The 15,828-nt window shown below is 32.1% G+C and overlaps 1 protein-coding gene across 1 annotated transcript; it reads right to left on the bottom strand.

Annotated features, from left to right (window-relative positions):
* Positions 1–6,035: 6,035 nt before the first annotated feature.
* On the bottom strand, positions 6,036–8,256 carry LOC115724869 (transcription factor MYB102). Its single transcript, XM_030654230.2, has 3 exons — positions 7,863–8,256; positions 7,575–7,704; positions 6,036–7,148 (listed from the first exon to the last, which is right to left on the bottom strand). The coding sequence occupies exons 1-3, from the start codon at positions 7,993–7,995 to the stop codon at positions 6,173–6,175; spliced, it is 1,239 nt and encodes a 412-aa protein (XP_030510090.1). The 5' UTR covers positions 7,996–8,256; the 3' UTR covers positions 6,036–6,172.
* Between the last annotated feature and the right edge of the window lie 7,572 nt (positions 8,257–15,828).

Here is a 15,828-nt window from a genome sequence, read left to right as displayed (position 1 = left end):
TAATAAGGACATTTGTATTCTTATTCTTTCACATGAACTTTGGTAAACAATTGGCACAAAGGAAACTGAAGTAGCAAATAAAAATGATCATCCATGTTATTGTAGAGTAAGCTGCTAACGAATTAGGGATGTTAATGGGGAGGGCCAGGCTGAGATCGACCAATTAAGCTTTTTAAGTTGGGGCAAGTCAGGGCTGGACCAGGTTGAATTTTTCTCTAAATAATATATATTGTTGACTTTGGTTTTAGCTGGGAGTCTTAAATTAAAGCGATATAGATCAAATATACAATAGAAAGTAAAGAACTATAAGTAAAGAAAGTACCAGAATTTCTAAAAGTTCGACCTCATGATAGTAGTAATAGCCTACTCCTTTTTAATTTGTATTGATTTATGAGACAAAGAACAAATTATTCTCTCTCTAAAGACCATTATTTATAGGGGCACATTAAATTGAATTGGTTTCTGTTAATCTATAATACATAAAATGGAAAATAGATATGTTTTCATAATTACAATGAAGGAATTGGACAAGTTCGGGCTGATTGCCCTTACTCTCTAAAGATACGAGTCATTCCCACAAAAGTAAGGATCACTTTGTGTCATGCAAACTTGAAGATATCATTGATCAATGTTGAAATTACCAACTCAAATTTCTTAGCCTGTAATATCCCGATAAGTCTAATGGTAAAAAATTAGGGTTTATATTATATCATGGGTTAATTAGGAAATTAGTGGAATTATGATCCTACTAATCTATTTCAGCATAAAATTTAAATTTTATTATAAGTGAGTAAATAAACATAATTTATAAATTACGGAAATTTATATAGCATGTGTGAATGTAATATGAGCTATATGTGGAATAAAAATATTTTTAAGTTCGACGACCCTGAAGACTCGATAAGTCGGTAAATAAGTGTAATTTGTTAATTACAGAGATTTATTTGAGATACGTGAATAAAATTTGAGTTATTTGTAAAATAAAAATATTTTTCAGGTTCAGCGACCCTGGAGACCCGATTGAAGGCCAAAAATGTCATAACAGATTTAGTTAGAAATATTGATGGGATTAGTGGGATAAGCTGATTTTAGAAATACCAAAATATTTTAGGATACTCGAAATTGGCTAAATACTTTAAAAGTAGAGGTTTCTTAGTGGCTAAAAAAATAATAAAATAACTATTAATAATAAAGTTTTTATTAATATTATATTATTATTAATATATTATTTTTATATATATAAACTTGTAAATTAGTATATATATTATAAGTTTATATTAGAAGAAACATTATGAACGAAATTTTTATTCATTCTCTTCTATAAAGTTTTTTCTCTCTATATCCATTTTGTTTGATTTTCAACCTGAAACCTAACGATCTAGGCTCTATAGTAGCGGGATAGTAAATTCTTAAGGGAAAACTTAAGATATGGTTTAATTATATTTTAAGCTAAAAATGATTAGTTTTATATAGTAGTTTTCTGATTTAGAGTAGTTATGGAGATTCTGACTTCGTAGAATTGTTCTTTGGTAGCTATGGGACTAGTTTCAATGTTTACTTGTTGAATTTGAGGTGATTTTGAGTTAGAAAACGAGTTTGGAACTTTTTAAAGCTTAGTCCAAACGTTAATGGCGTTTTTCATTTAGGGGCTCGATTTTAATTTTTGTTATGCAAGAATGGTAATATTTATGGTATATATATGCCCTGTGAAGTTTGGAGTGATTTGGATAAGTTTTGGTAGTATTTCGGTAAGTGTGAAATTTGGGATTTTTCGAGTTTCATCATTTTTTTTAGGAATTCCTAGGAGATCAGAAATCGTATTTTTGACATAATTTTTTACTCGGGTGTCCGTTTTGGACGTTCTATGTACCGTTTTGAAGCTTGCAACGAGCTCTACAATAGGGAGTATGTTTTAAAGCAAAAATATAAGTTTTATTTTAGTGTATTTTTACTGCGGGATTTGGTAAAAAACCTTGGATTGTCTTAGGTGAATATTACGCAGTGTTTTGGGATAAACACTTATTGGTTTACCGTTGTTGTGACATAGGACCGAGATCACCGGTGATAGTTCTCCACTTGGGTTGCTCGACATGTATGAACCTGGATTAAAGGTAAGAAAAAAATATCATACTGCATAGTATATTGTATTGTAATACAATTAGTATTGTTGTGAATTGATTAATATTGAGATATAGTTTGTAATGACCGATACTTAAAATATAGAATTAGTAATCTATTAATATTAATTATTTGCATTATATGATTATGTGCGTGTATCATGTCATATGGGACCTATTCTCAAGAAATAGACATTTGATTTATAATTTATTAATTTCAGAGATTTTATTGAATTCTAGGTGTATCATAGAGGATATACATGAATTTTAATATTTTCATGGTTTTATTTTCGGTAACAGTGGAAATACGACAGACGGTCATTTTAGTCACATGGATACAATATTGTATCAATTATTTGACGAGGCATTATTATTGAGTGTTTTGGAATATCGGGATTTATCAAGGTAATGCAATTGCACTATTTTACCCTTAGAGTTTTAAAGCTTTCTTAGAGTGTAAGTAAGGGCAATAGGATAAATTTCCACCTTTGATTAAGTTTGTTATTATCTTTCCTTTAATTAGTTAATTAGAATGTTAGAGATTTGTGTTAGAAAGGGTTAGAAGAATGAGGAAGTTACTTAATTGATGATAGGGATAGAGAGACAAAAAAAATACAAAAATTCAAACTCATCTATCTTAAACCTTCTCTCTCTCGGCTTCCATTGGAACCCAATGAACCAGACATAATTTATCTACCTTCTCAAGGGTTTCACAACTAGGATTTGAAAGGGATTGGATAGCAAGAACAAGATAAGTATGGTTCTTCTTCTCCTTTAGTTTTAATAATAAAAAAAAACTTAGGTTGAATATGTGAATTTGAGATGTAGGTGTTGTCTGAGTTTGAAATGATTGGGGATTAATTTCTAGGATATTTTATGGCTATTTATGACTTGTGGGATTAGTTTTAGGTGGATGAGTTGAGTGTTGAGCAAGTTTGAGTTTATGAACTCAAACTTTGCTCAACAATGGCAATTTGTGATTTCTTGGGTTATGCTTGTTGTTGCTTGATGAAATATGTTCATTATAGTCTATTTAGATGTTCTGGAAAGTTTTGTAGCATTTGAGTTTGATTGGAGCAAGTTGTGGGGGTTGGAAGATTGAAAATTTTCGATCATTTTTGCCTAGACAATCGGAATTTCGGTTGGTTCAGGGCTGTTCCAACCAGAATTCCGGTTGGATAGTATCGGAAAAGGCCAATTTTCATGTTTTGGCCATAACTTCTCGCTCGGGTGTCCATTTTAGACGTTCTATATACCGTTTCGAAGCTTGTGACAAGCTCTACAGTATGGTTTATATTTTAGAGCCAAATTATTAGTCTTTTTTAAGGGTGTTTTCACCACGTAGTTTGGTAGAAAACCATTAATTCTTTTCAGGAATTAGGAAGTGTTCTGGAGCATACACTTACCTGTTTTTTTTTTTTTTTTTTTATGGAAATGTGACATAGGGCCTTCGATCAGTAGATGGTATTTCCACTCAGATTAACTGGCATTCATGAACCCAGAATTGAGGTAAGATTAGCATAGAACATATTATATATGCATGTTGTGTTTGTGATTGTATATATTTTGGGTGATATCATAACGGCACAACCATTGTGTCGGTTCGGCAGTACATGCATCGTACTGGTTAAGAGTGACATTCACCCCAGAGAGTATTAATTGGCGCTATCATAGTGGCACAACTATTGTGTCGGTTCGGCAGTACGGGCACACTACTGGTTAAGAGTGATATCATGACCAATTATACTCTTGGGGTGCTATTGATGCTATTGTAGCGGTACGAACATAGTGCCGGTCCCGCAGTGCGATCATAGTGCTGGTAGTGGGTGATATCATGGTCAATAGCACCAACCATTAAGAACGTTCTTAATCATTTGGTAAGCCCCGTGGATAGGTGTATGGGCACCTAAATAATAGTCGATATTATGTTATATGTTTCATGCTTTTCTTATTGAGTCTGTTGTCTCACAGTTGCTGCATTTTGATGTGCAGGTAAAGGATTGTCTTGAACTGATTATTAGTGAGTCTGGAGCTTAGTGAAGGTTGTACATATCTGAGCGGTTAGACCTAGAGTGTTCTGATCTTCGAGACAACATGGGTTCATAAGCTATTATGTATTTATCTATAAAATGTAAAACGGGATCCCTGATTTTTGTAACATGTTGTACAATTTATATTATTATAAAAAACAAAATTATTTAAATCACGATTTTTATTAAACCCTTTGATTAGCAAAGGTTGCACAGTAATTAAGAAAGCACTGTAGCACGCCTAAATAAATAGTAAACATGTTAGTTGTTTCCTTCTTAAAAAAATCTATATGTATTTGTATCATAATATCTTTATTCTGTACTCTCTTCTCACCTGAAATTCTAGTGTAGTTCGACTCGCCACAAAATTGTGCCAAACTGGTTGAGTAATGCCAGGATATATGGCAGGTGGATACATTAATGTGTGAAGATTCTTTTCCCTATAATCATCATCCTCCATGTATTTCATTATGAAGTTATTAGTCAACCTAGACTTAAACCCTCGCCAATTGATACTAATATTTGATAATGTTTGGTATCGCACACATTCATCTAAGTCAAAAAAAGTAGTCTTCCTCGAAAAACAAAATATTGATGTAGATATTTTTTGAACAATCAAAAAATAATGAAAGATTTTTTTTAATATATATAAAAAATAATATATATATATATACATACACATGAATAATACTTACTTTCATTTCTTTCCATATCATGTTCAACTTAACTTCATCTGTATTGTGCCAATTTGGAAGATCAATAAGAACCCATCCATTACGTGCTAAGGCTCCTGAATAAGTAGAGTAGCTTGTTGCTCCTTTCCCAATAGGTTGTGATCTTCTATTATATGTCACCTTTTGTTGAATCCTTTTGGATTTCATTTTCAATGTATATTTTCCTTGGATAGTTCCTCATTTTTTCTTTGTTTTCTTTGATTTTGGGTCATGATTGAGTGCTTGCTCAAAACACTTCTCTTGATTAGACATATAAACTTGAAATTTACAAAATTAATTCTTTATTGATCTTTAAAAAAATATTAAAATAAATATATGTATATATTATCAAACACTAAAATAAATATATATGCATACACTAACAACTATTGATTAAATATTTCTAAGCTTTAATATATATGTTGTTGACTGTTTTATTTATGGCTAAGTGATCTTATTTCTCCGTACAGCTATAAGTCACAACCTCATATATCAATAAATAATTTTTCAATATTTATATATAAATTATTTAATATTAAATATTAAAAATTTAACATTTTTGCATATATTAAATTTTTTAGCTCTTTATTATAATACTTAGAACTATCTTTACAAGCCATTCAGTACATAAACTCTAATAGTTCATTAAAGATTTTAGTGTATAATGTTTCAAAATGTTATAAACTGGACATATAGATTTTTATAATTATGTTATTTTTTTTCACAATTTTTATATTATAGTAATTTTGATTGTATACTAATAAACAAAAAAACATAATACCAAAATATATTTAGTTGAAGAAGAGAATATGCAAATCACAATAAATTAAATAGATAAACATATGAAATACTCTTTTTTAAGTAGATTTGCCCCTTTTACTAGAGTAATGGCAAGTAACTATTTTCCAGGATACAATAGTCAAAAGAACCACTAATTCCGGCGAACTCGAAACCAAACATTCTTTCAACTACTGAAAAAGAAAACACTAGAGAAAAAGATAGCTAGAGACTCTATGTTAGTGTGCTTTCCTAGTAAATGCTAATTATATATTATCTATATATATCAGTTATATATATAATTTGATAATTATAAATAACATATATATGCCGAAATTTAACTCACCATATTATATATACATATCATATGATCATGATTAATAGTAAATACTAATTAATAACTTTTATTTCTCATTATATATATAGCTGATAACGCAATTAATATAATTAAACAAAATCAAATAATACAGAACAAGAACAAGCCATATTAAGGCATATATGTAAGAAAAGAAATTAAGTACATAGATTTAATTTGCTACATAATAAGTTCGTTGCCATTAAAGGCATTCGCTATATCATGATACATCAAGAAATTGCTACAGAAACTATCCCTCTCATCTTCCTGAGTAGTAGTAGTAGTTGTTGTTGTTGTTGTAGTGCTTCCACTATTCAAATTATTATAAGTATTCACTGGTACTGAACTTGACGACGAAGGCGTTGACAGAAGTGATGATCTACCAAAAGTACTCATTGTATTATTAATATTATTGTTTGGTATCATCATATTCATATGAGTAGTGATCTGACCAATACCATTATTACCGGTGCCGGAATAATCAAGTCCCGGCCGTTGGCTTTTTACCGGCGAAGAGTTTAGAATCAATAATGTTGTGGAAGAGGACGAAGATCGAGCTGAAATATATCCGCTATGATCAATCAATTCCATAGGAGCAACAGTAGTGGTAATAGTAGAACTCTCTACACCTGTGGCTAGACCCTGATTTGAAATATGATATAAATCATGGTTTTGTTGAGATTGATCATCATGAATAGTTCTTTGAGGGAATTGCTCCATTTTGGATTGCATGAATGGGGTTTCGCTTAGAAATGGGAGCTGACCACAATATTGAGAATGATCATCATTATTATCATAGATTTGGTTTTGGTTTTGAACAATGTTTTGTGGCACAATATTTTGCTGGTTAGATGATGATAAGAGAGCTGAGGCCAAGCTAAGCAAGTTTTCGTTATTCACAAGAGGTGGTCCCATGTTTCCAAGCAGATTATTGTTGTTGTTATGATTATTATTATAATTATTAATTAAGTAACTGAGGTGAGAGTTGTAGAGTGTTGAGTTGAGGAGTGAAGACAGCTCCAGAAGATCAAGGCGTGGGGTGTGAGTCACTGGATCAATTCCCATCTTCAGTAGCCTCTTTCTGATGTGAGTATTCCAATAATTCTTTATTTCATTGTCAGTTCTTCCAGGCAATCGAGCTGCAATTGCAGACCACCTAAAGATATATAAAAAATATGTGTTTATATTAGGTATAACAAGTTAATCATGAAGAAGAATATTGGAGGTTATTTTTTTTTTCATGTTACAATGCTGGTCATTCATTATTTGAACTTAAAATAATTGACAAGACAGCTAATACATTTGACTTTCGCGAACAATTAAATATAATCAAATTTTAGTGTGTGTGTCCCTACAAAAAAAAATAATAAAAATTATAGTGTGTGTGTGAAACAAAAACATATACATATATATATATATATATATTTGAATTAGCTAGCTACTTATATATAGTTAAGTAGTCCTTGTACAAAATTATGTCCTATATTTTAAATAATTGTATGGAAAGTATGGAAAAGGATAAGTCTTCATGATGTTTCTACAATTATATAGGATAAAATAAAATATATATGTTACCACATACTTGTTTCCCAAGACACTGTGTAATTGAATTATGGTCTCTTCTTCTTCAAATGAGAACCTTCCTCGCTTAATGTCTGGTCTCAAATAGTTAGTCCACCGAAGTCGACAACTCTTTCCACATCTTTTCAGTCCTGTATATAATAATTAATATATTATAATCAACTAAATCAATACATAACTTACACACCACATGAATTAATAAACATATTAATGAAAAAGTGCTTGTGATTAATCATAGTATATAGAGATAAATAACAAACTATAATCGAACTTATATATATATGTCTACCTGCATTTTTGGGAAGGGTTCTCCATCTACCATGGCCATTCCTTTTAATGTGATCAATCAAAGCCTGATCTTCTTCTGGTGTCCATGGACCCTTTTTCAGTCCATTTTTTTCACAACATGTTATTTTTCCCATACTAAATTCTTAACTTGATTATATATATCGAAAAATATGAGTGATTCACAAAAAAGTGGATAGTGATCACAAGAGATACAACAATAGGAAGAGTAATGAATTAGATAGCTAGTTAATTTGTTGTGTTAGAAAAGTGTTTTTTGAGCTCTGTGATATATGTGAAAGGAAAAAATGACAGAAGTTTTAGCTTGGAATACGTGTGAAGCTGCGTTTGTGTATTTATAGAAGAGAAAAACAACTATTTGTCAATGATATTTGGAACCGGCCTTAATTTTCTTCACCCCTATAGGAAGACGTGTCTTCATATCAGGGAAACTTTTAAAATTTAATAATTATTAAGAAGAGAAATTAAAGGAAAAAAAAAAAAGAAAAACAAAGAAAAGAACAGTGGCAATATTCTCTCTCTTAATATCGATGTCAAATGAGGTCACGTAAGCCGCATGCAAAGATATTACTACGTAAAATATTCAGTGGGGTAAAAATTGACAGTGATGGCTGTTAGGTTATTTCACACTGATGTTATATATGATATTGAAAAATGCTTAGCTTTCTTCGTGTTAATTTGACTTAAATGGCTACTATTACTGCTACCGCTGGCACGTTTTGATTGATTCCAATTTGTGAAACCAAGGTCAAATATTAATTTTTGTACTTTGACTAAAATTTATCCACTTTTGGGGTTTTCCGTAATTTATTTAATGTGGGTAACATTTTTATCTTTAAATTTTTTAATCAAAAATAAAAGTAAAATTTTTTACTTTTAAATTATTTTTTTTTAAAAAATAATAATATGTTCTATTTTTCAATTTTAAAAATAAAAAACAAAAGTGTGTTTTATAAATTTTATTTTCATTTATTACTTTTATTTATGTCGGATATAGGATTCGGGTAAAGGATCTAGGTCTGGGGCTAGGTGCAGGACCGAGAGGTTCGAGTTCAGGGTCAGAGTTGGGGTCAGGTTTCGGGTCCGAAGTCTGAGGTCCGGGTCAGGTTCTAGGTCTCGGTCTAGGGTCTGGGTCGAGGGTTTGACTCGGGGGGTCTGGGTCTGGGTGGGTCTGGGGCCGGGGTCGGGGTCCAGGGTCCGAGTTCGAGGTCTGGGTTGGGGTCCGAGTCTGGGGTCAGGGCCAAGGGCCCGGGTCTGAGGTTTGGGTCGGGAGTCCAGTTTGGGGTTAGGCTAAAAATCCAATTCCAGGTCTGGGGTCGGGATCTAGTCCGAGTCTGGGGTCGAACTTCGGGTCCAGGTCTTGGGTTCAGCTTCGGGGTCCGCGTCGGGATTCGAGTCTGGAGTCTAGGTCGGGATTTGGGTTTGGGCTTGGGGTCGGGCTCCGGTTCTGGGTTTAAAGGTCTAAGTTTGGACTGGAGTCCAAAATATTAATTAAGAACCAAAAAAACAAAAAAAAAAAGTTTTAAAATATTTAAAAGTAGTTTTTTTTTTTCACAACTTTGAATGTTTTGATTCCCAATTAAAAAATTAAAAAGTGAAAACAATTTTATAGAACATGATTTTTGAAAATATTTTCACTTTTGATCTAATTTATAAAATAAAAAACTGATTAAAAAACAGTTACCAAACACACTCTAATTAACTCTAATTATAATTGTTTCACATTACTAATAATAAAATAATTATTTGCCCCTAATAATTATGTATGGCGCAATACTTTGGCTTGTGGTTGTGGGTTAAGAAAAATGTTAACGGGATACCTCAAGCACTACAACTAAGTCGATGTATTTTTATTTGTGTATTTTAATATCGAACTTCACACAATTTAATTGGTGTGTTTTAATATTTCTCTTTAATTTGATAAATAATATTAAGAATTACTAAAATACAATACAACATATCCTCCAAGATAGACGGATCAGTATATGACTACTATGGGGCTATAGCCTCAAAAACAAATTATACATAAAAAGTTAATTTTTTATTTTATTTTATTATTAGATAATTAAAACTAAAAAAAGTAAAAAAGTCCCACAATTATATTTGATAATTAATTAAGTCATTGTCAAATTAATTAAATATATTAAAGTACTTATTTTTTTTTTAATATAGGGATAAATATGTTTTTATAACAATTAGTCCCATAAAATAAAAATTTTAGGTTCATCACCATATATTATTATGTATTAAATAATTAAGGTACCTAATATCAATACTTATTTTTTAAATATCAAAATTCACTTTAAATAGCAAATTTTACTTCGTCTTCTTTTTAGTATAATACATTATTGACTTGATCATATTATTTGTATGATTTGATTTCTTATTTTTATTTTAGAAAGAGAATATGGAGTATAATTATAGATGAAAACTATAGTAACAGTACTAATTAATAATAAATTTTAGAATTAGAAGATTATAACATCAATATATAGAACATCAATATATAGATTGATGTTATAATAAAACAAATACAAACAGTTTGTCCTTGTCAAATAATTTTTTTCTTATATATACTTTTTTGCTTTTTTTGTTTTTTTATGTATTATTTTTTGGTAAATAATTTCTTACAACTTGTTGTTGATACTTTAACTTATTTAATGTCATATCGATATGATACTAAGTAATTAGTTAGTAATTTTTTTTATCTTTTGTATTTTATTATTTTTTTTTATGAATGATTTGTAGTATTATTTTTTATAAATAATTTTTTGTACTATTATTTTTTCGGTGTGATACCTTAAAATGTTCAATACCATATTTATTCAAATACACAATAATTGGTTGGTATTTTTCTAAATCATATTAAATTAAAATTGGTGGCAACTCATATTAAAATGCATCAATAACAATATATTACCTTGTGTTTTGTACCTTAACGTATCCCTTAACATTTTCGTTATTAATATATACATATATTTATTAACTTCTATTAGAATTTTATTTTTTATTATTATTAGATATAAATTTACAATAGCATCTTTAATAAAATATGTAAAAAAATGTACCATATTTTGCCAAAAAAAATAACTTGTGATATTTTGCATTAATTTTTAGTATTATACATAATTGTGAAAATTGATTTAAAAGTTATTTTTTTTTACTTTTTTTTTTGTTATGAATAATTTTAAATAAGTAAACCTACACTATGTCTTGTCTCAATATAATTTCTTTATTCAACAATTATTTAATTATAATTTATAAAAGTAAAATGTATGATTATAACACATAACTTTTTTTTTTTTTTATAGAAATTAGCTGAGGCTTGTCCTCCACACGCCTAGTTTTTATATATATATGTGTATAAAAGATGTGAATATTTAATAGTTGTGCCACCTGACGGTGATGAATTGGTTAATTATCGGACAAAGTAACATGTAAATGGAGAATAGGCATATTGCTTTATTTCTTGTTTGTGGTGGACAAATTCCAACGTATACGCTGTCGCCACACACAATATATAACTCTATGTGTTATCAAATGACCCTTCCGTAGACCGAGCTACAGTCAAATCCCTGTGATCTTTATATGCATGTATATACAATTAAACAACAAGCTGATTCTTCTTTTCCTTTGCTTTTATAAATCAAGTATGTAGATTACGCACAAAAGCAAATCCAATCTAACAGCACAAAAATATTTGGCTTGATTAGCTCTTACAACTTATTTCTATACAAAAATGCTATATTCCTTCGTTACAATTTATCATAACTCCTAATGTTTCTTTTTTCTAGGTAAAATAAAAGAAATTCTAACTTTGATATCTTACTTAATAAATTTGATTAGTATTGGAAAACAATAAACTACCTTTTGTGACAAAAAAATATGATAAATATCAATTTGTCTCTTAAAAGGAGAAAGTCTTGCTCGGGAAATGCTTCTCTGGCTGCATTGAATTATACCTTTAGATTTCCAGCCCATCCAATGTGTTTTTTCTCATTTAAACAAATCTCACTACAGCAGTACTTAAAAAATGCTCAACAGTTTACCCTTATTCACTACACACTAAAAGAGGCTATCAAGGCATACATTAAACCGAAAGAACCTCTCCTTTATTTGAAATCTATTCTTCCTAGCCAAGCACAAGATAAATCGATGTTTAGGAATTAATATTAAACTGTAATTAGTTAAATTAGTTAATGCTTTGTTATTGTGTTTGTCTTTACTGTTAATAAGTTGGTAATCTGTTATTTAACTAACTAATTGGTTAGTTAATCCTCACCGACTTAACTCTTGTAAACTAAGTACCATAAAAGCACTTCCTCTGTTTTTTTATTCAATTGAATTTGAGAAATAAAATCAATTCTTTTCTCTCTCGTTTTCTCTCTTGGTTTATCTCATGGTATCAGAAGACGCAACTTCCTCCATGGCCAGACCATCTACCAGATCACAAGATGGAATTCTTCCATCAAATCTTGAGCATCATCAGTCCGAGACTCCACCTGAAGACATCCCTGCTTCGATTCCTCCCTCTTCCGCTGCCCCTAGTCGATCTACACGGCCTCGATCGCAGCTTGGTCCTGATTCTTCTGCTCCTTCTCCCGTTGCACCAGATCCCTCTTCCAGATCCACTCACGATCGAGGCACCATCGACGACGTTTCGAGTCCCTATTACCTCAGTTCTGGCGATCATCCAGGCCTTGTATTGGTCTCCACCATCCTCAATGGCACTAACTACCAATCATGGAAAAGAGGCATCACCATGGCTCTTGCTGCAAAAAACAAGACAACCTTCATCAATGGATCACTGCCTCGGCCAGCTGCTGGTAATCATCTTAATTCTTGGACTCGTTGCAATAATATGGTTATGTCTTGGCTTGTTAATTCTGTCTCTGCTGAAATTGCTCAAAGCATAATGTACTTTGATCTTGCTACCGATATGTGGCAAGACCTTGCTGAAAGATTCAATGAGGCAAATGGTCCTCGCATCTTTCAATTGCAAACACAAGTAACTCGTTTGCATCAAGGTGATCAGTCCGTCACCTCCTACTTTACTAAACTGAAATCTCTATGGGATGAATTGAAGGAGTTTCAACCTAACACAACCTGCACTTGTGGAGCTATGAAAGCTTTTCTTGACCACTATAACAAAAACCAAGTTTTACAATTTTTGACTGGTTTAAATGAGTCATTTGCATCGGTTAGGGCTCAAATTCTACTTAATGAGCCCATTCCCAATCTTTCAAGAGTTTTCTCCATGGTTGTTCAAGAAGAACGTCAAAGAACCTTAGGCAATACTGATATCCCCTCTTTTGCCTCTTCGGTTAAGCCTTCAAATCCCACCAATCCCCCAAGAAACAAGAAACCAAGACCCTCATGTTCCAACTATGGAAAACCAGGTCATTTGGTCGAAAAATGCTACTTCTTACATGGGTTTCCACCTGGTTATGGAGACAAAAAGAAGCAAGAAAAAGGAAAAGCAGCTGCTAATCATGCTACTGCCAATTCCAACTCTGAAGATGCATCCAACACTTCGGCTTCAGTTGATCTGTCCACTCAGTGTCAGCAACTAATCTCTCTTCTTCGCCAACAACTTCACCAACATGCTCCTCGCACAGACCCCAACACTGTGGCAGCAGCTTCCAATATGGCTGGTAACCACTCTTTTACATTGTTTAATTCTTGGATAATAGATAGCAGTGCAACTCACCACATGTATTTCAACAAAGATTTATTTCAATCTTTTTCACATCATCAATATCCCAAATTGGTTACATTACCTAATAATAATCACACATCAGTTAATGGCATTGGAATCATTAAAATAAACTCTGCCATCACTTTACATAATGTTCTTTATGTCCCTCAATTCCATATTAATCTTTTTTCTATAGTTGCCTATATTGATAACACAACTAATTCAGTCTTGTTTCAACCTGAAATTTGTGTTATCCAACAGCGCTATCAGAATCGGGTGATTGGGATAGCTAAAAAACATGGCAACCTCTTTCTGCTGCCACATGAAGCTCCTGTCATGGCAAATACAAGTCAATCCTCTGTTTTTTCTTTACAAAATAATGTAGATCAATGGCACAATCGCCTTGGTCACCCATCAATGTACATTTCCAATGTTCTTAATAAAAAGATTGACTCTTTTCTCTCTCCAAATTCCAATCAACATTGTTCAATTTGTCATTTGGCTAAACAAAAAAGACTTCCATTCATATCTAATAACAATTTTTCCACTAATGTTTTTGATTTAATTCATACGGATATATGGGGTCCTTTTCACATCATTAGTGTTGAAGGATATAGATATTTTCTAACCATTGTCGATGACAAATCACGATTTACTTGGACATACATGCTCAAAAGGAAAGCCGATGCACCTACAGTTCTCATGAATTTTTATCATCTAGTTTGTACCCAATTTTCTACTCCAATCAAAGCAATTCGCTCGAACAATGCCAAAGAATTAAACTTAGCCTCTTTCTTTGCTTCTAAAGGCATTATCCACTATCACTCTTGTGTGGAAAGACCACAACAAAATTCAGTGGTAGAAAGGAAACATCAACACATCTTAAACATAGCTCGGGCTCTATGTTTTCAATCCAATTTACCATTAGTCTATTGGTCCTATATCATTCAAACTGCCACCTATTTACTAAATAGGACACCATCAGCTCTTTTCAAAGGCTTAACATCCTATGAAATCCTATATAATAAACCTCCTCAATATGATCATTTGAGGACATTTGGTTGCTTGGCCTATGGATCCACACTTGTTTCAAAACGACACAAATTTACTCCTCGTAGTCGTGCATCCCTTTTCATTGGTTACCCATATGGTATGAAAGCCTATACTCTTTTAGATATAGAAACCAATATTATTTACCACTCTAGGGATGTTATCTTTCATGAAAATATATATATTTCCTTTTTTTTCCAAAACACCAAATACTGATGTTGATTTTTGCTTTCCTCACACTGTGATACCTTCTCACAACACAATATCTCCACAGCAAAATAACCACATACCTGCCACGGCTATACCAGCAACAAACATAGTTGCTAAACCATCTGCTCCTATTGAGCACCATACAAAAATGCCTTCCACGACAACCATCGATATCAACACAGTTGATACACAACCTGCTTCTACTGAGCAAAATAAAATCATGCCTTCCACGGCTATATCACCTATACCAGCAGTCCATTCACCTGCTATATCAACTACTCATAATGAGCAAAATCCCTTACTGCCTTCAATGACTACCCCAGAAATCACCACAGTTGGTACACCAACTAAGTCACATATACAAATGCCTTCCACGGCTACACCAATACTCAACAGAGTTGACAAAGTTCCTATGACTTTTGCACCAACCCTTCAAAAGTCTGTTCAATAGACCAAAACAGGTCGAATAACAAAAAAACATCCCACTTGGATGCATATGTGTGCCACAAAGCCTCCACGGCACACCCTATTGAACCTTTTCTTTCCTACATCAAACTCAATCCTCAATTTCGTGCCGCTGTTCTAGCAGCCTACTCTGAAATTGAACCTCAAAACTATGCTGAAGCCTCTCAATTTATCCATTGGCTCAAGGCCATGGACACCGAGACTGAAGCTTTGGAAAAAAATAAAACTTGGATTGTAACCAAGTTACCACCCGGCCAAAAGGCCATTGGATGCAAATGGGTATACAAAGTTAAGTATACCAAGGAAGGAGCTGTTGATAGATTCAAAGCACGGCTTGTCGCCAAAGGCTACAACCAAAGACAAGGAATTGACTACTCACAAACCTTTGCACCAGTTCCAAAGTTCAATACTTTAAAAATATTACTTGCTCTTGCCGCCATGAATAATTGGAACATTCACCAATTAGACATCAACAACGCTTTTCTTCATGGTGATCTTCATGAAGAAGTTTACATGAAATTACCAC

The sequence above is a fragment of the Cannabis sativa genome, chromosome 6 (genome assembly GCF_029168945.1).
Source record: "Cannabis sativa cultivar Pink pepper isolate KNU-18-1 chromosome 6, ASM2916894v1, whole genome shotgun sequence".
Taxonomy (NCBI): domain Eukaryota; kingdom Viridiplantae; phylum Streptophyta; class Magnoliopsida; order Rosales; family Cannabaceae; genus Cannabis; species Cannabis sativa.
This window is presented reverse-complemented; position numbering and strand designations above follow the sequence as displayed.

Excerpts from the sequence above, each read along its gene's own strand:
- LOC115724869 (XM_030654230.2), bottom strand. The coding sequence starts at position 7,995 with ATGGGAAAAATAACATGTTGTGAAAAAAATGGACTGAAAAAGGGTCCA. Across the intron at positions 7,705-7,862 it reads AACCCTTCCCAAAAATGCAG|GACTGAAAAGATGTGGAAAG; the intron begins GTAGACATATAT and ends TATTATATACAG. Across the intron at positions 7,149-7,574 it reads CACAGTGTCTTGGGAAACAA|GTGGTCTGCAATTGCAGCTC; the intron begins GTATGTGGTAAC and ends ATATATCTTTAG.